The sequence below is a fragment of the Mauremys reevesii genome, linkage group 3 (genome assembly GCF_016161935.1).
Source record: "Mauremys reevesii isolate NIE-2019 linkage group 3, ASM1616193v1, whole genome shotgun sequence".
NCBI classification, from domain to species: domain Eukaryota; kingdom Metazoa; phylum Chordata; order Testudines; family Geoemydidae; genus Mauremys; species Mauremys reevesii.
The window spans coordinates 206102537-206126120 of NC_052625.1; the positions used below are offsets into that span (position 1 = coordinate 206102537).

At 58.3% G+C, this 23584-nt stretch overlaps 1 protein-coding gene across 6 annotated transcripts in view; it reads left to right on the forward strand.

Moving 5' to 3' along the window:
* DNMT3A (DNA methyltransferase 3 alpha) overlaps positions 1-23584 on the forward strand; it is a 232036-nt gene that overhangs the window by 85154 nt on the left and 123298 nt on the right. For 4 of the 6 annotated variants that reach the window (XM_039528527.1, XM_039528526.1, XM_039528529.1 and 1 more), the window contains exon 4: positions 17269-17608. In XM_039528527.1, coding sequence (XP_039384461.1) covers positions 17269-17608 — 340 coding nt within the window. Of the gene's footprint in view, positions 1-8687; positions 8803-17268; positions 17609-23584 lie in introns of those variants that run through there. The other 2 variants (XM_039528531.1, XM_039528530.1) reach the window with 2 other exon arrangements.

Sequence of the window (23584 nt, forward strand, 5' to 3'; positions counted from 1 at the left end):
ACGGCCAGGGGAGTCGAGTGTAAATATATGGTGCCCTCTAAGGGGTACGAATATTTTTATGACCATCCTCCTCCCTGCTCACTGGTTGTTCAGTCAGTTAATGAGAGGGAACGCCGTGGCCAGCAGGCGGCAGCCCCAAAATCAAAGGAGGCTAGGCGAATGGACCTGCTCGGCCGTAAAGTGTACTTGGCAGGTGCCTTACAGCTCCGGGTGGCGAATCAACAAGCCCTCCTCAGCCGCTATAGTTAGAACACATGGACGGAGGTGGGAAAATTTACGGAACTACTCCCTCAGGATTCCCGCCAGGAGTTCGTGGCCTTCTTGGAGGAAGGAAAAAAGGTGGCCAGAACTTCCCTCCAAGCCTCGCTCGATGCAGCCGACTCAGCAGCCAGGACTCTGGCCTCAGGTGTTGCCATGAGGCGTATCTCATGGCTTCAGGTTTCCAACCTCCCGCCCGAGCTGCAGTACACCATCCAGGACTTGCTGTTCGATGGTAAAGGCCTCTTCTCAGAGAAGACTGTGGCCCTAGGCTGCAAAGCCTGAAGGACAATAGGGTCATAATGCGTTCTCTAGGCATGCACACGCCAGTGACCCAACGCACGCCCTTCCGCCCCCAGCCTCCCCGCCCATACTTTGTGCCTAGACACAGACAGGACTTTGACAGATGGCGCGGACGAGGTGGGCGTAGACGCCAGTCAGGACCCCAAAGGGGCCAAAATCAAGGTCCCTCGAAACCACCAGCGGGACCAAAATCTAACTTTTGAAGGTGCGCCCGAGGACGGCGTACCAGTTACAGACCAGGATCCTTCTCCTCCCTTCTCCAACCGTCTCTCCTACTTCCTTCCGACGTGGTCCCAGTTGACTTCGGATCTGTGGGTCCTACGCACGGTGGAATATGGATACCACCTCCAATTTGTTTCAACCCCACCCCGTCCCTCTTCAGGGACCCCTCTCACGAGCAATTCCTCTTGCAAGAGGTGCGGTTGCTCCTCTCCATGGGGGCTATAGAGGAGGTGCCAAAGAACGAAAAGGGCAAGGTGTTTTACTCCCGTTATTTCCTAATCCCCAAGTCGAAGGGTGGTCTCAGACCCATCCTAAACCTGCGAGGACTCAACCAGTTTATGGTAAAGTTGAAGTTCCGTATGGTATCCCTGGGGACCATTATCCCGTCCGTGGATCCTGGAGATTGGTATGCCGCCCTCGATATGAAGGACACATTTTCATATCGCCATTTTTCCTCCGCACAGGAGGTACCTCCGCTTCGTAGCCGACCATCAGCACTTCCAGTTCACAGTCCTGCCCTTTGGCCTTTCCACAGCCCCAAGGGTATTCACGAAGTGCATGGCCGTGGTCGCCGCATATCTCCGCCGACATCGGATACACGTGTTTCCGTATCTGGACGATTGGCTCATCCGGGGGACCTCCGAGAGACAAGTCACCCAGCATGTGGGCATCGTCAGGGACCTATTCACTCGTCTAGGCCTGGTGATCAATATAGAGAAGTCCTCTCTGGTTCCCACACAGAGGTTAAACTTCATAGGAGTGACCCTAGACTCCAATCTAGCCAGGGCCTGCTTACCACAGCCGTGGTTTCAAGCAATGGTAACAATCATCTGCGGTCTGCAGAATTTCCTGACGACCTCGGTTCGCACTTGTCTCGGTCTCTTGGGTCACATGGCTGCATGCACGTTCGTAACCAAGCACGCCAGGCTCCGCCTCTGTCCGTTACAAACTTGGCTCAACTCGGTATACTGCCCGAGCAGGGACTCAATAGATACAATAGTCACCATTCCCCCGAGCACTCTAGGCTCTCTAGACTGGTGGCTGACTCCCTCCCTGGTGGGTGCAGGGCTACCGTTCCATCCGCCTCAGCCCTCAGTGTCCCTGATGACGGACGCGTCTTTTCTTGGCTGGGGCGCGCACCTCGGAAGCCTTCGTACGCAAGGCCTCTGGTCACCTCAGGAGCTGACGTTGCACATAAATGTCTGAGAACTGAGAGCAGTCCGCCTAGCGTGCCAGGTGTTCCTGCAACATTTACAAGGCCGCGGTTTCTCAGTGTTTACAGACAACACAACGGCCATGTACTATATAAACAAACGAGGGGGGACTCGATCTTTCCCCCTTTGTCAGGAGACCATCAGACTCTGGGACTTTTGTATAGCCCACTTGATAGACCTGGTAGCATCCTTTCTCCCGGGGGTTCGGAACACTCTGGCGGATCGACTGAGCAGGTCATTCCTCTGCCACGAGTGGTTGATACGCCCAGATGTTAATCATTCGGTTTTCCAGAGGTGGGGATTTCCCCACATAGACCTGTTTGCTTCCCGCGAGAACAGGAAATGCCAGATGTTCTGCTCCTTCCAAGGCCTCTCACCAGGGTCGATCTCGGACGCATTCCTGATGCCGTGGACGAACCAGCTGCTTTATGCCTTCCCGCCGTTCCCGCTAGTTCACAAGGTCCTGCTAAAACTCCGCAGGGACAGAGTGCACCTAATCTTGATTGCTCCAGTGTGGCCCAGGCAGCACTGGTACACCACACTGCTCGACCTGTCACTAGCCAACCCGATTCCCGTGCCACTCCACCCAGACCTCATAACGCAGGACCACGGCAGACTTCGCCACCCAGACCTGCAAGCCCTTCACCTCAAGGCGTGGCTGCTGCATGGCTAAACCAGTCAGAGTTGTGTTGCTCTGCCTCAGTACAGCAAGTACTCCTGGGTAGCAGGAAGCCTTCCACCCGGTCAACGTATCTGGCCAAATAGAAGCGTTTCTCCTGCTGGTGCGGGACACACAGTGTTACCCCCACTGAGGCCTCGATCCCTACCATCTTGGACTACCTCTGGTCTCTCAAACAGGAGGGCCTGGCGGTATCTTCATTGAGGGTGCACTTGGTGGCCATCTCTACCTTCCATCCAGGGGAGTTTGGCTGCTCTGTATTCTCACACCCTATGGTCTCTAGATTTCTCAAGGGCCTGGAGCGCCTATACCCACAAGTACGATGCCCTGCCCCAACATGGGACCTCAACCTGGTTCTAACCAAACTTATGATTGCCCCATTCAAGCCGCTGGCAACATGCTCGTTGGTATACCTGTCCTGGAAGACAGCTTTTCTCGTAGCCATTACATTGGCCAGACGAGTTTCCGAGCTTCGTGCTCTAACGGTGCACCCACCATATACTGTGTTCCACAAGGACAAGGTGCGGTTATGGCCACACCCGGCATTCCTCCCTAAAGTGGTTTCGGCATTTCATGTCAACCAGGATATCATCCTTCCGGTCTTCTTCCCAAAGCCACACTCATCACGACGGGAGCAACAATTGCACTCCCTGGAGGTCCGTAGAGCGCTCGCTTTTTATATCGAGCGGACAAAATCATTTCGTAAAACGCCCCAGCTCTTCGTCGCAGTGGCAGACCAAATGAAGGGTATACCTGTCTCATCCCAGAGAATCTCGTCGTGGGTAACGGTGTGTATCCGTACTTGTTACGACTTGGCTCATGTAGCCTCGAGCCGCCTCACCGCACATTCTACCAGGGCTCAGGCTTCATCTGCCGCCTTCCTGGCTTGTGTACCTATCCAGGAGATATGTCGTGCAGCTACCTGGTCTTCGGTCCACACCTTTGCCTCACATTATGCACTGGTTCAACAGTCCAGAGATGATGCAGCCTTTGGCTCAGCAGTTTTGCATTCTGCAACATCTCACTCCGACCCCACTGCCTAGGTAAGGCTTGGGAATCACCTAATTGGAATCGATATGAGCAAGCACTTGAAGAAGAAAAGACGGTTACTCACCTTTGTAACTGTTGTTCTTCGAGATGTGTTGCTCATATCCATTCCAAACCCGCCCTCCTTCCCCTCTGTCGGAGTAGCCGGCAAGAAGGAACTGAGGGGCGGATGGGTCGGCAGGGGTATATATCCGGCGCTATAGCGACGCCACTCCAGGGGGCGCCCAGCCAACCCACCGAGTGTTGCTAGGGTAAAAATCTTCCGACGAACGTGCATGCGGCGCGCACACCTAATTGGAATGGATATGAGCAACACATGTCGAAGAACAACAGTTACAAAGGTGAGTAACCGTCTTTTCTGTCATCTGCTACCACTGAGAACAGTCTAGAGCCATCCTCTTTGGAACCCCCTTTCAGGTAGTTGAAAGCAGCTATCAAATCCCCCCTCATTCTTCTCTTCTGCAGACTAAACAATCCCAGTTCCCTCAGCCTCTCCTCATAAGTCATGTGCTCCAGCCCCCTAATCATTTTTGTTGCCCTCCGCTGGACTCTTTCCAATTTTTCCACATCCTCCTTGTAGTGTGGGGCCCAAAACTGGACACAGCACTCCAGATGAGGCCTCATCAATGTTGAATAGAGGGGAATGATCATGTCCCTCGATCTGCTGGCAATGCCCCTACTTATACAGCCCAAAATGCCGTTAGCCTTCTTGGCAACAAGGGCACATTGTTGACTCATATCCAGCTTCTCGTCCACTGTAACCCCTAGGTCCTTTTCAGCAGAACTGCTGCCTAGCCATTCGGTCCCTAATCTGTTACAGCGACTGGGATTCTTCCGTCCTAAGTGCAGGACTCTGTCCTTGTCCTTGTTGAACCTCGTCAGATTTCTTTTGGCCCAATCCTCTAATTTCTCAGAGGAAAACCTGAAAGACAGGTTCAGACCCCCTGTCTTTATAGCCCAGATAAAGTTTCTCTTCCCTACTGGAAGCTTTCTCCTGCCTCACTTGGTAGCATGGGGCTTCGTTTGCCTGGCACATAAGTGGACCTGCATTGTCTCTGCTTGACCCTGGGCTGGGCATAGAAGCAAAGACGCCTTCCTTTGTCTAGGGCAGACCTGTTTACCAACTCCCCTGACATGCCTGGTTTAAACACCCATTAGTGTAATTCCAGTGTGTATCCATAACTCTTACTACACACTGCACGGACATCATGCAAGAACATGAATGACCAGCGAGGCATTAGCTTCCCAGTGACATATGACATGACACCTGGTAGATACAGGTTAGCGCCACAGTGAGCTCGGGTGCATGGAGCTGATCTCCTCAGCTGATCTGGGGGAGCCCCTGGCTGCCGGCACTGGGATTGCTTAGGGTCACCCCTTCCCACAAAGTTTCATCTGAGTGGAGTACTACCTCTGATCTCTGGTCTCTGACCCCGACTCCTGCCTCTAGGTTCTAACCCGGTACTGCCCCGATCTCTGGTCTCTGACCCCGACTCCTGCCTCTAGGTTCTAACCCCGTACTGCCCCGATCTCTGGTCTCTGACCCCGACTCCTGCCTCTCGGTTCTAACCCGGTACTGCCCTGATCTCTGGTCTCTGACCCCGGCCTGCCACTGACCCTGACTCCTGCCTTTCAGTTCTAACCTGGTACTGCCCTGATCTCTGGTCTCTGACCCTGGCCTGACTCTGACTCTGACTCCTGCCTCTCGGTTCTAACCAGGTACTGCACCGATCACTGGTCTCTGACCCCGGCCTGCCACTGACCCTGACTCCTGCCTTTCAGTTCTAACCTGGTACTGCCCTGATCTCTGGTCTCTGACCCTGGCCTGACTCTGACTCTGACTCCTGCCTCTCGGTTCTAACCTGGTACTGCTCCGATCTCTGGGCTCTGACCCCCAACTCCTGCCTCTTGGTTCTAACCTGGTACTGCCCCGATCTCTGGTCTCTGACCCCGACTCCTGCCTCTCGGTTCTAACCCGGTACTGCCCCGATCTCTGGTCTCTGACCCCGGCCTGACTCTGACCCCGACTCCTGCCTCTCGGTTCTAACCCGGTACTGCCCGATCTCTGGTCTCTGACCCTGGTCTGACCCCGACCCCGACTCCTGCCTCTCGGTTCTAACCCGGTACTGCCCCGATCTCTGGTCTCTGACCCCGACTCCTGCCTCTAGGTTCTAATCCTGTACTGCCTGATCTCTGGTCTCTGACCCCGACCTGCCACTGACCCCGACTCCTGCCTCTCGGTTCTAACCCGGTACTGCCCCGATCTCTGGTCTCTGACCCCGATCTGCCACTGACCCCGACTCCTGCCTCTCGGTTCTAACCCGGTACTGACCCGATCTCTGGTCTCTGACCCTGGCCTGACTCTGACCCCGACTCCTGCCTCTCGGTTCTAACCCGGTACTGCCCGATCTCTGGTCTCTGACCCTGACCTGCCACTGACCCCGACTCCTGCCTCTCGGTTCTAACCCGGTGCTGCCCCGATCTCTGGTCTCTGACCCCGACCTGCCACTGACCCCGTCTCCTGCCTCTCAGTTCTAACCCAGTACTGCCCGATCTCTGGTCTCTGAGCCCGATCCCAACTCCTGCCTCTCAGTTCTAACCTGGTACTGCCCCGATCTCTGGTCTCTGACCCTGGCTTGCCTTTGACCCTGACTCTTGTTTCTGGGACCTCGCCTTGCAGTTCCTCCCACTCCTGCCCAGTGGCTCCTGTCCCTGGTGGACAGACTTCAGCCCAGCTGTGACTGCTAGGCCAGACCACCTATACCACGGTCCCTTACAGCATGTACATTTGTGCCAACTCATAGAGCATTTGTGTAGGGGTAGGTTTGTGCCATGTTTGACGAGTTGTTTGTATGGCTTCCAAACAGTCCACACAATTTGCAGCAGCTCAAAACTTCTCCCTTTCCGAGAGTTTGGTTTTATTCAGTTGAGGAACTTGCAGTGAAGCTAGCCAAGCCCTAGCCCTGGCTTCTCTCCAGGCTGGGCCGCTCCCAGGGTTCCTCTCTGAGCTCAGCTCTGCCCACACCCTATGTTCTCTCCCAAAAGAGCCGACCCCACCTCCCCTGTATTCGGATGGGTTCAATGAGTTACAAGAATCAGCATCTGCCACTAGGCTTGGGGGTTTCAGGCAAACATTGGCATCCTGATACAGTACAGAGATAGAGAGCGAGAGACTGCGTGTGTGTGCGCACGTTCACGGGTCCACGTACCGCTGAACACACTGGAATGTGGCTCAAGTTAGTCCATTCCCTCCACTTCATATCTGTGCAATAAAGGAAAGCCCTGGAGCCAAGGGGCAGGGCGGGGCAGGGCAGGTCAGGCACTAAAGCAAACACAGCCGTGGTGGTTCAGCAGTGCAGTGGCTGGGACAGTAACACAAAGCATTGCTGCAGGCGGATGCTCTCCCTAGGGGATTTCAGGGCAGCCGAGGTTGCTCTGGGGGGTGGGTGTGTGTGACGAACTGGGAATGTTCTTAATGTTTTCTCTGAATACTGTGTTGGTGCCTCAGTGTCCCCTAGGCAGTTCTTAAGTATCTAGGTGGTGGAATAAGGGGGTGTGATTGCTGCAGAGCGAAGGGCCAGTGCACCTAAATGCCTGGCACTCTGTCTTCTAGCAACTGATGGCCTGGGCCCCTCCTCTGCAAAGGTGCCAGCTGAAGGTGTTGGAGACAAAGAGGTCAGGTGACCTCCTGGGAAAGGGGCTGAGCAGAGTGGAGGGAGTTGTTAGTCTGGAGCTGGCTGGGGACGAGGAGTGAGGGCAGATGTGGGGGTCTGGCTCACTGCCCCCCAGGATGGAACTGGCCGAGGGGTCCCGTTCGCGGTACCTACAAGCTCTGTTTTAGACCCTGTTCCTGTCATCGAACAAACCTCTGTGTTACTGGCTGGCTGAGAGTCACGTCTGACTGCGCAGTGGTGGGGGCAGGACCCTGTGGCCCCCCCAGGACCCCGCCTGGGCGGACTCCCTGGGGGAAGCGCATGGAGGGGCAGGGGAGGCTGAATGCTCCAAGGAGAGACCCAGGAGGTGAAGCCGTGTGAGCTTCTTGCCCTGCAGACAGGCTGCTCCGAGGGAGAGGAGGCTCCCAGAGTCCTGCCTGGCTTGGTGGGGAGCAGCTCCAGAGCAGCGCCCGGGGACTCCGTGACAGTGTGTGCAGGTGTCCCGGTGCGGAAAAGCTGAGAGACAGCCCGGGAACAGGCTGTGTCAGCAGTGGCCTGCAGTTCCCAAGGCAGTCTTGCTGTGTGGCGGCTGGGCAGGGGGCTGGGCACCCAAGGTCCCCTCCATTTCCCCGGAGGCTGGGATGTCAGTCGCAGAGGTTGGGATTGTTCGGTCTCCCGAGGGCTGCCCCAGTGTGCTTTGGGCTGCTTTGTGACCCCCGCCCCCCGCCTCCTCAGGCAGTCAGGGCTCTGGGCTAGACTTGCCAGCCATCATCCGCCAGTTCCAAATATCTCTTGCCACTCCCCCTCCCCCTCCCCGGGCATCTCGGGGTCCGTGCCCGGCGACCCCTCCCACTCTCATGGCTTCGCTTGCCCTCCTGACACCAGTGAGCCCCAATGCGCCTCAGCCACCAGCTCCAGCTGCGCACCCTGAGGCTGGGCTCCTTAGCTTTCCCCTCCCCAGCTCCAGGCTGTGGCTGTCTCTTCACCATCCCCACTGCAAAACCTCCCCTCCGCTTCGTAACCCCCTGTGCCCAGCTCCTCCTCTCCCCCAGGGCACAGCCAGCTGCTGGGCCTCCTCCCCCCGGGTCTTCAGCTCCTGCCTTTTTCTGCCCTGCAGCCTGGCACATCCTGCCCAGCTCTCTGCAGCTTCACGTTCCTCCTGGGGGGCCAGGCCTGGGGTGAGCAGAGGTGCTGGGTCCCCAGGGCGCTCGGAGCAGGCAAGTAGCTGGGGGCGAGGGGAGGCTGGCCCGTGACTGGAGGAAGTGACTGTGAGCGAGGCAGCGTCAGGACCAGCGCTCAGCAGGAAGCGTCTGCTGCAGGCGCTGAGAAAGAGAAACGAGTGTGGGGAGGAGGCTCCTGGGACGCAGGCAGGCGGCAGCTGTCCTCGGGGGGCTCCGGTCGGGGATGCGGTGGGGCCTGCACCATGGTAAGAGGCAGCCGCCCCTTGTGGCCTTGGATGTGCTGTTGGCATGCGGGGTGTCCGTCAGCACATGGCCGAGTGGGTGGGGGGTTCCACGGTGACACCTTCCTCCCCTCTCCTGAGGAGCCAGTGCAGTGGGGTCCATCCCTGGCGGACGTGAGGGACCCCAGGCAGCGGCAGGACTGGGGGATCTCTCCAGGCTCAGTGCCAGGGATTTGTGAGTTAGTTGTGGGGGAATTGCGGTGTCTGTGAAAGGGAAGGATACGGAGAGCTCTTGAGAGCGACCGTCGAGCCTCACCTGCAGCCCCCCCCCCTTTTAATCCTTGGTTCAGACCCCCTAAGCCCAAGCCCCTTGATCCTCACTGCAGCCCCCCGGTCCCTCTCAGCTATTGCAGCCGATGGAGCAGAGGCAAAGCCAAGCCGTGTGTGGGCAGGTTCTCTGTGCCATTGTGCCCTGTGGCCCCCTGCCACTGTGCATTGCATCCTGGGACATGTAGTTTCCACAGGGCACGATGCTGGCAGCGGCACTGTTCTGCATCAGCCGGGCACAGTGCCTGGCCCCACTGATCGCTGCCAGAGCCACGGCCCTGCTTCCCTTCTCACTTCTCTGTGAAGACCGAGTGAGCAGCAAGTGGCCAGCCAGGGCCGGGGGGAGAGGGGGGGCGATGTCTGTGTGGCACTGGCATGGCACCAGGACAAGGCTGCCTGGTAGGAGAGAGATGGGGGGCAAGGGAGAGGCTCCCTTGGGTGCATTTCAGCTTGACTGAAGGGGTTCCTGCTGCCCACCTGTGCCCTGCAGCGCAGACGGGGCTGGGCTGAGAGCAAGTCACGTTTGGGGCATGGGGACTGGTATTCCAGGCTCCTCCCTGCCTTAGGGACAAGCCTCTCTCTTCAAACCCAGGCTTGCCTGCAGGGCCTGGGCCGAGGGCTGGCCCAGCAGGCGCTGAGTGGGAGGGCTGAGGTCCCTCCAGGACAGGGTGGTGCAGGTGGCCGAGAAGGCTGGCACTACAGGAAAGCACCTCCTCTCTGCTGCTCCCTCCGTGTTTGGCTGGGCTCCAAGCAGGCCTGCCTTGGTCCACGGGGAGAGTCCCAGCCCCTCGGTTCGGCGGTGCTCCTGGTGTCTTGTTCCTCCTCAGAGGCAGGCGGAGCTAGGCCCCAGGGCCAGGCCTGTTCCTGCTGCCTTGCTTGTGGGAGGGGGTGCGGAGGCAGAGGGAGCTGAACGCTGGGTTTGGAGCACAGGAAACTGAGCGAAGTGTTCAATACCTCGTGCTTTCTAATGGAGCATGTAATGTGCCTGGTGAGCTCATGGCCAGAGTCCTGGCGCCCCGCCGACATGGGGCCTCTGGGGCTGGGAGCCTGAGCTACTGCAGCAGCCATTCCGTTGTGGTGCAGGGTGGCCATGTGAGACAGGCACTCTGCTGAGGGACTGATCGGGGCGGTTGGGGGACCGGCAGGGGGGACCCAGGTGCAGCCCGGAGCAGGGTAACTCAGGGGAGCGCTCTCCCTCTTGAGTGCAGATCTCAGTGCTAGGGGGCTCTGCTGCAGGGGGCAGGGCGGGTGTCTGAGCAGGGGTGTTCTGGCTAGTCGGCCGGCTGGGTGGCCCCCATCAGCAGAGTAGCTGAACACTTAGCAGTTTAGTAATACCCAGACTCTGCCCTTCCACCTGCAGTAGCAGCATGGAAGGTAGCAGCAGCCAAAAGAGCTGAGTTCTGATTCAGCCTGGGGCTCGGCGTCTCTCCCCTCTCGTGGGAGTGAGTTCGTAGGCCAGGCCCAGCTCCCGGGCGAGTTCTGTCTCCTCCACTGGTGGATCAGGACAGAAACCTTGCTCTGGCTCGAGTGGGGAGCTGCAGGAGAGAGGGGGGGTATGGGGTGATGTGTCCGTGTGCTGCTAAGCAGAATGGCGCTGCATTGTGTCCCAGCGGGAGGGTTTTGTGGGTCTGACTTCGTTCCTAGATGGAATGAATTGCAGTGATCAGTCCTGGAGGGGGAGCTCTGTGGCCAGGTCTGTGGGGGCCCAGTGGTGGGGAATGGGGGCCCTAAGGTTGCCTGGAAAGAAGAGCCCCCAGTGCTGCCCTATCGGATTTGTGTGTGTGCCCGGTGCCCAGCTATCCCAGGGGGCTGTGGCCTGGCCCCAATCCTGCAGCTGTTAGGGAAAGAACCAAAGCCCCCCCCAGCACAGCCCCCTGCAGCCAGCGCTGCCTGCACGCGTCCCTGCTGGGGTTTGCAGAGCACGCTTACACTTTCACTCTCCCTTGCCACGGAAACCACTGAGCCAGGCTGGGCCTTTCACTCTTAACTCCTCACCCTTCCCCTCGCAGCCGCTCTGCTGTCCAGGCTCTTCCTGCAGCCCCTGGCCAATGGCCCCCGAGCGCCGTTGCTGAGCAGGGTGGGAGTCCTGGCCCCCCAGCCCTGGGAGAATGAGCCTGCTGCACTGCTCCTTGCTGCCCGTGCAGGGCTGCTCGCCCCTGAGTCCCAGGAGTAGGAAGCAGAGGGGGGATCAAGGCTGGGGTGGAGCTCCCCTGGCTGGCTCTCACACCATCAGCCGGGCTCCCAGGCTGCCAGCCCTGCCCTTCTCCCCCCAGCCGGGAGCCCCTGCCGGCTCTGTCCAGGGCTGCGTGGCTATGGGCAGGGGTTGGCCTTGATTGTGTACCCGGCTCCCCTGGGCCTGGGGCTGAGGCTGGCGCTCTCCCTCGCTGTTAACCCAGCCCAGGGCTGGACTGCAGCTCGTGCTCTCTGGAGTGCTCCTGCGCAGAACCGCTCGCCCACCCGGGTTCCCCAGTGCAGGGGGGGCAGAAGTGTGTGTGTGGCGTGTTAAACAGTCGTTGCGAACTGTTCCCTGGGTGGCACAGCACCTCTGAGTGAGAGCCCCTGACCGTGCCGCCAGGGCAGGCCAAGCCTGCAGGTCAGCCCTGGAGGAAATAGGCTGGCTGCTAGTGCATGCAGGCCCCGCAGCTCGGGAGCCAGCAGTGAGGACGCTCCAGGAGGCACACACCAGTCCGTGCAGCTGGCAGGGGCTAGGGAGCGTGATTGAGCAGCTGGCTTCACTAGTGTAGACAGGGTCTGTCTCTCACCCCCCAGTCCATGTCGCCATGTGCCTTGTGCCAGCGCTGGCTCTGACTCCGCCTGTCACACACACACACTTGTTTCACTTTCCCCAGTGGAGGCAGCTGGGTAGAGACGCCAGCGCAGGCCGGCTCCTCTCCACTATTAATGGGCTGTGAATAAGGCAGGTGCCCAGCTGCTGGGAGGAATCCATGTCCCTGGGCCTTCCTTCGCTTTGGGGTTACATGACTAATGAAAAGCGCTGTGAGAAGCCACAGGCCCTCCCTCCCCCGCCCTGCTGCATGCTGTTCAGCAGAGACCCGCCCCAGCCACGTGGCACAATGTGGGGAAGCCTGATGCTCCCGAGACTTGCCATGTTCTGGCTACTCACCGGCTGGCTTTGGCAGGAGGGTCTATCCTGCTGCTACAGAGCTCGCCTGGGGCCCTGGGAGGTGTCTCTGCCCCACACTCAGCGCCTAGAGCTTTACCCCTGCCCTCTGCGTGGCTCTGAGTACAGAATGCGCCAGCCTGGCCCTGGGGAGTGAGATGGGAAATGGGAGCCCGAAGACAAAGGGGCTGCACTAGGCACAGCTAGACAGTTCTGGTATCAGGCCTCAGCCAGCCTGGCCCCACCTGTGGGGCTTTGCCCATGCCGTGGGCATGAGGCACCATGGTGAGCAGTGCAGCACAGCTACCCAGCGGGGGGCAGATCTCTCAGGGGGGCCGAGTGCCAGCGCCCTGGCACAGCCCTGGGATCCCACTGCATGGCCTGGCCTGTCACTCTCCAGACGAGAAGAGGGTCTCCCTTGGTGCCACCCACTTGGGACAGCCCTGGTCCCTGGGGGAGGCTCCTGGGTCGGGGGATGTGAGAAACCGGCCTGGGCGTAGCCCTGGGGCCCAGCTGTCACCTTGCTGCAGTGCGGTGGCTTAACAGCTACTCCTCAGGCCAGGCCAGGAGCAGAGGGCGCTTTGTGGGGAGCTGGGGTGGCTGGATCTGCTCCTGGGCCCCGGTGGGGGGAGGGGGAGCTGGGCTCCGTGCAAAGCTGTGACTGGCTGGGGCTGCAGCAGGGTGTTGGGACAGCAGTGCCTAGTCCTACCCTCTAGCCCCCGGAGGTGCAGGCCGATGCAGCGTGCTTGGCGGGCTCCCAGCGTGAGAGGGGGACTCGGGGGTAGTTTGGTGGGGGGAGATGGGTGCAGCTCACCCCTGCAGGCCTGCGGTGTGCAGGGGACTGTTTGCATGGCTCACGCCCATGGCTACCCTGCCCTGATACCGAGCAAGGCAGCCCGCTGGGGAGCAGAGTGGCAGATTTGCCAGGGCCGCCGGGCTGAGGGAGATCCCCTCTGGCCTGCGCGGCTAGAGGGAGCTCAGAGTTAATGAGCGCTGCAGCCCAGCTGGGGGTACGAGTCTGTGGGCTCAGGTCACGGGGCTGCACGCGCAGACCTGGCTCTGGAGTTCCATGGGTCAGGGCCAGGCTGAGACCAAACCGCCCTTGTCATGGTGCTCGTTCTGGGAGTTGCAGACACAGCCGAGGTTTGTGGGTCAGAGGAAGCCAAGAGTCAGGCTTGAGCAGCAGCAAGGCTGGTGGTGCCATTCGTCCTGCTAGAGGAGGCAGGGGAGGATGTCGGGAGAGATCAGGAGCTTTGCTGTGGCTGGGTTAAGTTTCAGTGGCAGCTGGACACCCGTGGGAGGACATTCAAGAGACAGGCTGAGATCTTAGGGCAGAGGGAGGGAGACAGGGCTGGAGCGGCCGTGAATTTGTGAGTCATCAGTTTAAAGATAGGTGTTAAAGCCAAAGCCATGTTTGTGGCTGAGATCACCCAGGGTGTCTGCGCAGCCCACGGAAGTGAGCTTGTCAGCCTGGGTCAGGCTCGGGCTAGCAGGGCATGGGCTCATGCTCTCAAAAGAGCTGTGTAGACAGAGCTTTGATGCTATGGCTCGGGCTGGAGCTCAGGCTCTGTAGCCCTGTTTTTAGAGCGCCCGCGTGAGCCCCACAGGCCCAAGTCTCCTGAGCTGGGCTGGGAACTTCCTTCTGCATGCTGCATAGACACCCCCCCAGAGACAGTGTAGATCAGGGGTCGGCAACCTTTCAGAAGTGCTGGGCCGAGTCTTCATTCAGTCATTCACTCTAATGTAAGGTTTCGCGTGCCAGTCATACATTTTAACGTTTTTAGAAGGTCTCTTTCTATAAGTCTATAATATATAACTAAACTACTGTTGTATGTAAAGTAAATAAGGTTTTTAAAATGTTTAAGAAGCTTCATTTAAAATTAAATTAAAATGCAGAGCCCCCCGGACTGGTGGCCAGGACCTGGGCAGTGTGAGTGCCACTGAAAATCAGCTCACGTGCCACCTTTGGCACACGTGCCACAGGTTGCCTACCGCTGGTGTAGAGGGACAAGAGGAGGGGGCAAGAATGGAGCCCTGAGGGGACCCTCCCCATAAGAGGCGAGTGGAGCAAGACCACCCCCAGATGAGACACCAAAGGGAGGAGGACAGGCTCACGGAAGCCCAGGCATTGCAGGGTGGTCGGCTGCATTAAAGGCAGCCAGCCATGGCCTGGAGGGGCTGGGGGTGGAGCACTGGCTGTGAAGCTGGTCTCAGAAGAGGTCATTAGAGATCCTTGGTGGTGGGGGGCTGTCAGTGGAGGGCATGGGGCAGAAGCCAGGTTGGAGTGGGGCTGGGATGGAGTTTGAGCAGAGGACTTGAAGCCAGCAGCTGTAGACGGCTCACACTCAGTGAGCCTGGAGGTAAGGGGCTGGGCCAAGGATGGTTTTTACGATGGGAGAAAACAAATCACGGGCCTTTTGTGAAGGGAATAAAATAATGGGGCAGCTTCCTGGAACATCTCCAGGGAGATGGAGTCGTGTGCACGAGGCAGCGGGGGGTGAGGAAGGGCTGGGCGTGTCTCCAGAGAGCACGATCTGTGCCTGGAGCCCAAGGGTTTGCTGGCTGGATTTCAGGGCAGCCCTGCACGCTGTGTCTGACAAAATCTCACCTTCCAAGTGAGGTCAATTGCCTGGCACGTGGGGCTTTTCGAGACGGGTGCAGGGGGCGTAACTGGGCTGGGGGTGGGGATTTGATCTTAGCCTGGGCTCAGGAGAGATGCCAGGCAGGGAAATGGGCCTGGCTGGGGGCTGTCTCCTGGGGAAGGGCTGGGAGCCCTGGTGACTGAATGGAGCCCTAGAGACCAGACTGGGCGATCCCAGTTCTGATCCCATTAGCCATTTGAGCAGCTCTCCTTCCAGGTGGGGCTGGGGCCACGGGTCCCGCGTGGCCCTGATTTGTAAGGCCCAGCAGGGCTGGAAGGAGTACAGGCTAGGGTTCAGTGAGCTCTGGGTGTGTGCACCTTCCCACCCCTGCTGGGGTGTCACACAGCCGTGTTGCAGGGTGGAGGGTGCTGGTGTATTTGCGTCCCAGCGGGTGAATAATTGTTGGGTGCAGTGTCCCAGGCATGGGCTGGGCTGGGCTGTATTTCTGAGCCTGGTCTCCCCAAGCCTGCACAAGGTGGGAAATGGGGAGGGGAACAGGGTCTGCAACGCACTCTGCAGGCTGGTGTCGGGTGGTCCCAGCACGCAGAGGCACAGATGCTTCAGAATGGGGCAGAGGACAGGCCTCCCCGCACTGCCCGCTCCCTTTGCCAGGGCCCCCCTCTGCGTGTCACTGGAGGCCTCTTGCCTGCGCCCCGTGTGACCAGCTTCAGGCTGGGGTGATACCTGGATCCCAAGGCCAGAAGGGACCATGGTGATCATCTAGTCTGACTCCCATTGTAACAGCCAGAGACCTGCCCAGAACCATTCCCAGAGCACATCTTTTAGAAAAACAGCCAGTCTTGATTGAAACGTGGTCAGTGATGGAGAGTGGCCCTTGGTAAATTGTTCCAGTGGATAATTACTCTCACCATCAAAAATGTGCTCCTTATTTCCAGTCTGAATTTGTCAGTTTCAGCTACCAGCCCTTGGATCCTGGTAGACATTTCTCTGCTAGATTGAAGAGCCTTTTATCAAATATTTGTTCCCCGTGTAGGTACCATAGACTGGGATGAAGACATCCCTTAACTTTCTCTTTCTTAGGCTAAATAGACTGAGCTCCTTGACTCAATCAAGGGGGGAGGGATAGCTCAGTGGTTTGAGCATTGGCCTGCTAAACCCAGGGTTGGGAGTTCAATCCTTGAGGAGGCCACTTAGGGATCTAGGGCAAAAATTGGTCCTGCTAGTGAAGGCAGGGGCTAGACTCAATGACCTTTCAAGGTCCCTTCCAGTTCTAGGAGATTGGTATATCTCCAATTATTACCTTCATCACTATAAAGCTTTTTTTCTAACCCTTTAATTATTCTCATGGCTCTTTTCTGACCCCTTGCCAATTTACCAGCATCCTTCTTGATGTGGGCCCCAGAGCTGGGCACAAGATTCCAGCAGTGGTCACACAGCTCCAAAGACAGGTAAAATCACCACTCTACCCCTACTTGCGGTTCCCCTCTTTATGCATCCAAGGATCACACTCGCCCTTTTGGTCACAGCCCACGATTGATGCCAGGATAACAAGGCTACAATTTCCTGGGTCGTCCCATTTATCTTTGTAGTAGGAAAAGAGCCTGAAGCATATGGTGACGATAACGCTCTTTCCATTCCAGTAGTATCTCTGGAGGATGTGAAACAGAAGCTACTAAAGTTAGGCATTTTAAACCAGCAGGCCCAGATTACTTTCATTCAAGAGTTTTAAAAGAGCTGGCTGGGGATCACTGAACTGTTAATGTTGATTTTCAGTAAGTCTTGGAGCACTGGGAAGGATTTCACGCAGGCCCCAGGAGATGTCTCTGGGGTGCAGTGAGTGTGTATGTGGGGGGTCAATAGTCTATTGACTTGCTGCCTCTAGCTAGGAGCAGTCCTGTCCCCCAGGCTCGGTACAGTGCGGGGGGCTCACTGCTGGGAGAGTGCCTTTAACCCCTGCAGCACTGGGTTCTCTGGCACTCTCGGAGCTGTACAGCACTCGAGAGCACTGATGGGCCCTTTCTGGTGCAGTACGTGGGGCTGCGGGGCAGGACTGTGATGCACGGTGCAGTGGCTGCCCCAGGGCTCAGCCCTCCCACAGGGTAGGTGACTTATGCAGAGTGCCAGTGAACGGGGCAGCCCCGCGAAGGAGGAGCCAGGAGCAGGTGGACACGTGGCGGAGAGGACTGGGCACATGCCAGCTCTAGCACAAGGGTGTAGACTGGGGGCTGGGTCAAGGGGGCTCCTTGGGGATCCTTCGGGGGCCATATTAGGTGAGGGCACGTGGGACATGAATCAAGGGGCACATTGGGGCCAGATTGGGGAGCACCGAGGGCAGATGTGGCTGGGTGACGGCGCTGGCGAAGGTGGCCTGAGGGCCTATGCAGCCCAGAGCTGGGCAGGAGCTGGCCTCTCAGCCTCTCCCTTTCTCTGTCTCTGCAGGTGGAAAGTAGTGAAGCATCCAAAGACACTGCCTCAGTCCCAAAGTGCCACCCCCCCTGCCAGGATGCTGGCTCCACGGAGCAGGTGCTCAATGGAGACCTGGAGACAGACGGTGCCCAGTGGAAAGGCCCGGAGGACAGCGACGGGACCCCGAAGGGCGGGCAGCATGGCGAGGACGAGACAGACAGCCTCCCAGACAGCGAGACGGGCCAGGCCCTGGAGAACGGGCGCTGCACCCCGAAGGACAGCCCGGATCCCCCGGCCGATGAGGGTGAGCTGGCCCCTTCCGCCCCCCAGAAGAAGAGAGGCAAGAGGAAACTCTTGGAGACAGCTGGGAAAAGTAAGACCTTAGCGTTTAGGGCTCCCGTCTATGGGGCTGGCAGGATCCAGGAGCGCGGGTAACGTGACCTCTGACCTGCCCATGGTCCTGCTGTCTCCTGCCTGTGCCCCTGTGGTGCCACCACCCAACTGATGTGCCCTGTGTGGGGGGTCTGCTACGGAGAGCAGGGCCGGGAGCAGGCTTGAGAGGTACTGCTGGAGTCCTGGGCACCAGATGACTGGCTGGTTGCTCAGGGACACAGTACGGGGGTAGTTTCTTTTGGTCCAATCCTCTAATTTGTCTAGATCCCTCTGTATCCTGTCCCTACCCTCCAGCGTATCTACCACTCCTCCCAGTTTAGTGTCATCTGCAAACTTGCTGAGGGTGCAGCCCACGCCATCCTCCAGATCATTAATGAAGATGTTGAACAAAACCGGCCCCAGGACCGACCCTTGGGGCACTCCGCTTGATACCGGCTGCCAACTAGACATGGAACCATTGATCACTACCCATTGAGCCCGATGATCTAGCCAGCTTTCTATCCACCTTACAGTCCATTCATCCAGCCCATACTTCTTTAACTTGCCGGCAAGAATACTGTGAGAGATGGTATCAAAAGCTTTGCTAAAGTCAAGGAATAACACATCCACTGCTTTCTCCTCATCCACAGACCCAGTTATCTCCTCATAGAAGGCAATTAGGTTAGTCAGGCATGACTTGCCCTTGGTGAATCCATGCTGACTGTTCCTGATCACTTTCCTCTAAGTGCTTCAGAATTGATTCCCTGTGCGTGTTCCCAGCTTCCTACTGACCACCCCCACCCCGTGGGCTCTGTGCTCCCAGCTGCCTCGCTGCTCCTAGAACAGGGGAGACCGAACCATTGGCGGGGTCTGCTCTCCAGTATGGGGAGATAGTAGGGATGCACTGGAAAGCGGACAGGGAGGCACTAGTGCCAGACTGCCAGCTCTGGGCTCAGCCCTCAGTGCCCCCCTGCCCGGGGAATGGGCTCTGCATTGCTGAGCTCTAGGAAGGGAAGAACTTGGAGCGGGTCCCTGGGGGGGCTGTTGGGAATAAATCCTGGGTGCAGCTAATGGACATAGCTCTTGTGCGCCCTCTAGTGTTTGTGCTGTACTCAGTCATGTCAGTCATTGCTAATCCGGTTACTCCCCTTTGCCCCAGCTCTGAGATCCCAGTCACCGGCTGGTGGCCTGCAGGGAACGGGGAGAGGCAGGCCACTGTCTTCTCTTGTTCCCTGTCCCCGAAGGCAGGCGAGTGCACAGCTCCCAGGGCGCTGCACAGAAAGAGAGAGACCGGCTCCGATGCTCAGCTGGGGGCACAGAAAAGCCAGCTGCAGCACGTTGAGTGTGGGACAGTTCTACACCAGCCCCGACCCAGTGTCCTTTGTGTCACCTGAGAGGTTCTTGGAAGTGCGCTCCATGGCCCCATGGGGCCATCTGCCAGCAGACCAGTAGCACATCCCTTCCTGCCCCTGGCCTGCCTCGGGGGAACTCCCCTACGCCAGAGGAAAGATCTCGCTGCTTTCTGCCCTCATGCCCAGCCACAAAGTGCCAAGAGGCTGGATTGCAACAGAGAGCCTGGCCCTCACCAGGAGACAGACACACGCACGTGCAGTGCAGTTCAGTGGGGCTTGCTGGCATGAGACGCCCTACAGGCGCTGCCAGAGTGCAGCGGAGACAGAACTGCCATGGGGCTGGCGTTAACCCCTGCAGCCAGCCCCTTATTGCTGTCTGGTGCTGACCCCTCGCTGCCAGCTCCGCCCCGGTTTTCCTGCTTGCGCTCCATAGCAGAGCCTTTGCTCATTTCTGGCCACGGGAGGGAGTCTCTTTCTCCTCCTGCCCTGGGTTTGGAGCTCTCCCTGGGCCTGAGCCGTCTATCACTTCTGTTGGCGTAAGTCAGATGTCACTCTGTGTAAGTCCTGGAGGGGGAATTTGGTGCAGACAAGAGAAGACTCAGGCCTTCTGCTGTGCTGGCTGCAGTCCCCTCCTCTTGGGTTGGACACTGCTTTGCGTCAGCTTCCACCTCCAGATCATGGCCCCTGACTGGGTTCAATGAGCACTGGCCTCAGCTTTGCATGTTCCCCGTGGGGAGGTAGGGGCACTGCAGCTGATTGCGGGTTTTGGTACGATCTCTCAGAGCCCGGGCCAGCGTGCTGGGCACCTTTCATGTTGCATGGAGTGGATGGTGCCAGCTTTCCTCAGGCGGAACGGGCCCAGTTCTTCTTCGAGTGCTTGCTCATATCGATTCCAATTAGGTGTGTGCGCGCCGCGTGCACGTTCGTCAGAAAATTTTTACCCTAGCAACACTCGGTGGGTTGGCTGGGCGCCCCGTGGAGTGGCGCCGCTATACCACCGAATATATACCCCTGCCAACCCATCCGCCCCTCAGTTCCTTCTTACCGCCCGTGTCGGTCGTTGGAACAGTGGAGCGCGGCTTAGCTGATCTCCACTTCCCTAGCTACTCGTAGTTCTCTCGTTAATTCTTCTGTATATAGTTCAGATTTATATAGTTGTAGTTAACTTTATTCGTTGGTACTATAGTTAGTGTATATAGTTCAGAGGGGTTCGGGGATTATCCCCTTCCCCGCACCCGGTGCCGGGGCCCATGCCCGGTTCACTGGATTTCAAACCGTGCTCGGCCTGCCGCAAGCCGATGCCGATGGGAGATCCCCACGACTCCTGTCTGAAGTGCCTCGGGGAATCTCACCTGACAGATAAGTGCCACATTTGTAAGGCCTTTAAGCCGAGAACAAAAAAGGAGTGGGACTTTCGTCTCAAGGAGCTCCTGATGGAGGCAGCTCTTACTCCTCCGCCCTCGGCACCGAGCGCTGGACAGTCTTCAAGAAGTGCTCCCTCGGCACCGGATCGCACCGGTACCGCCAAGGCCTCTCGGCACCGGCCGTCGCCAGCACCAACATCCGCTCGGCACAGATCCCTCTCCCCGAGGGTGAAGAGGCTCAAGACTCCTGCTGCGTCCGAGCCGCCTGCTCCGCAGCCCGAGCGCTCTACTAAGTCGGACCGTCCAGCACCGATACCTGCCGTGGCACTGACAATATCGGCACCGTCGATTCCAGCCACGCAAGAGCCATCGAGTCCGGTGCCTGAAAGCTCCCCGGTGTGAGCCGTGGTTGAGCTCACTATTCCCTCCACGCCGGAGACATTTTCCACAGCGAGGGAGTTGATTGCAATGACGGAGTCTGTGCTGCCTCAACCCCCGGCACGGGTTATACAGTCGATCGGCAAGCCTGCCTTGATCAGACCACCCTCCGTCGGCACCACAGAGCAGCACCGTTCACGATCACGGTGCCGCAGACGCTCTCGGTCCCGTCGCCAATCCAGGTCCTGACGCCGCTCGCAGTCCCGGCACCGTTCTCCATTTCGGTACTGGTCGTACTCGCGGCACCGGTCAGCGTCCCGTTCGCCGGCCCGATACACTCAGCACCGATCCAGCTCCCGGCACCGCTCCAGGCACCGGGGCTCTCGTAGCCAATCCCGTTGTCGAGCCTTGAGATCTCGGTCGACCTCCCAGCACCGCTCCGGTCACAGGTCCCGATCTCGCTCCCGGTACTGGTATGCCTCCCGGTACCGATCCCCGGTGCTGCGTCGAGCAACGCCAGCTAGAGAGGGAGACTCTGCCCAGGGCTTTTCAGCTCCTCCATGGCCATCCAGACGTGCATCAGTGTTGTCCCACGCGGGCAGTTCATACGCACAAGACCGTGATTCGGATGTGCCCACCAGAGTCTTCCAGGAGCCCCAGGCCCAGGACCCTGGCCCCCATCAGTGGTCATTCTGGACACCTTGGGCGTACCACCAGGCCCAAGGCGTACCTGTGATCTCATCTCGCTCTGTTCCGTCAGAGCACCGGGTGCCAGAGGCGACAGTTAGCCGTCCCTCTCCGACCGGTACGGAGGAAGCCCCGGTTCAGCCACCGGACTCCCAAATTCCACTGGGACAGGAGGTCGTCCAGGAGCACGAGCCCACGCAGGACCCGCTTGTCCCCGGCCTTTCTTCTTCCTCCTCCCCAGATGAGGTGGTGGCAGGAACGTCCTCCTCGGGCCCTCCTCCAATCGACTTGAGGGCCCATCAGGACCTCCTAAGACGGGTGGCACTCAATATGAACCTCCAGGTGGAGGAAGTCTCGGAGATAGAGGATCCGGTCGTAGACATTCTGTCGGCTGATGCCCCCACTAGAGTGGCCCTACCGTTCATTCGGACGATCCAGGCCAATGCGGATACCATCTGGCAGCCTCCAGCCACTATCCCGCCCGCGGCCAGGGGAGTCGAACTCAAGTACATGGTACCCTCCAGGGGGTACGAGTACCTATATGTACATCCTCCCTCCTGCTCCCTTGTCGTCCAGTCCGTCAATGAGAGGGAACGCCATGGCCAGCAGGCACCAGCCCCTAAATCGAAGGAGGCTAGGCGAATGGACTTACTGGGCCGTAAAGTGTACTCGGCAGGGGCCCTGCAACTCTGCATAGCAAACCAGCAAGCCCTGCTTAGCCACTACAATTACAACACCTGGGCGGCAGTGGGCAAATTTACGGAGTTGGTCCCTCAGGACTCCCGTCAGGAGTTTGCTGCCCTCCTGGAAGAAGGAAAGAAAGTGGCGAGAACTTCCCTCCAGGCCTCATTGGATGCAGCTGACTCCGCTGCCAGGACTCTGGCCTCGGGTGTTGCCATGAGGTGCATTTCATGGCTCCAGGTGTCGGGCCTTCCCCTGGAGCTGCAGCATACTATACAGGACTTGCCCTTCGATGGCAAAGGCCTGTTCTCTGAAAAAACTGACCCTAGGCTGCAAAGCCTAAAGGACAGCAGGGTCACTTTGCATTCTCTTGGCATGCACACGCCGGTGACTCAGCGCCGGCCTTTCCGTCCCCAGCCTCACCGCCCTTACCCTGCGCCTAGACAAAGACAGGACTTTGGCAGGAGGCGTGGCCGAGGCGGTCGTAGGCGTCAGTCAGGGCCCCAAGGGGGCCAAAATCAGGGTCCCTCTAAACCACCAGCGGGGCCAAAGCCAAACTTTTGAGGGCACGCCCGAGGACGGCGTACCAGTTATTACCCAGGATCCGTTCCCTCCCTTTTACACCCACCTCTCCTTTCTCCTCCATGTGTGGTTCCATCTAACCTCAGATCATTGGGTCCTACGCATGGTGGAACTTGGGTACCGCCTCCAGTTTATTTCGCCCCTCACCTCCCACCCTCCATCCTCGTCCCTCTTCAGGGACCCCTCTCATGAGCAATTCCTCTTGCAAGAGGTGCGGATGCTCCTCGCCATCGGAGCTATAGAGGAGGTACCAAAGGACGAAAGGGGCAAGGGGTTCTACTCCCGCTATTTCCTAATTCCCAAGGCGAAGGGAGGTCTCAGACCTATCCTAGACCTGCGGGAACTCAACAAGTTCATGATAAAGCTGAAGTTCCGCATGATATCCCTGGGGACCATCATCCCATCCTTGGATCCCGGAGACTGGTATAACGCCTCGATATGAAGGACGTGTATTTTCACGTTGCCATTTATCCTCCACACAGAAGGTACCTCCGGTTTGTGGCCAACCGTCAACATTTCCAGTTTACGGTCCTTCCGTTTGGCCTCTCTACAGCCCCAAGAGTATTCACAAAGTGCATGGCTGTAGTTGCTGCCTCCCTCCGCCGCCATTGGATACACGTTTTTCCATATCTAGACGATTGGCTAATTCGAGGGACCTCCGAGGCCCAAGTTACCCGTCATGTGGGCATTGTCAAGGACCTATTCCTGCGTCTAGGCCTGATGATCAATATAGAGAAATCCACTCTGATTCCCACACAGAGAATAGACTTCATTGGGGCCATCCTGGACTCCAATCTCGCCAGAGCCTGCTTACCTCAGCCTTGGTTTCAGGCAATGGCAACAATTATACAAGGTCTACGGAACTTCTCGACAACTTCGGCTCGCACTTGCCTAGGTCTCCTGGGTCACACGGCTGCCTGCACGTTCGAAACC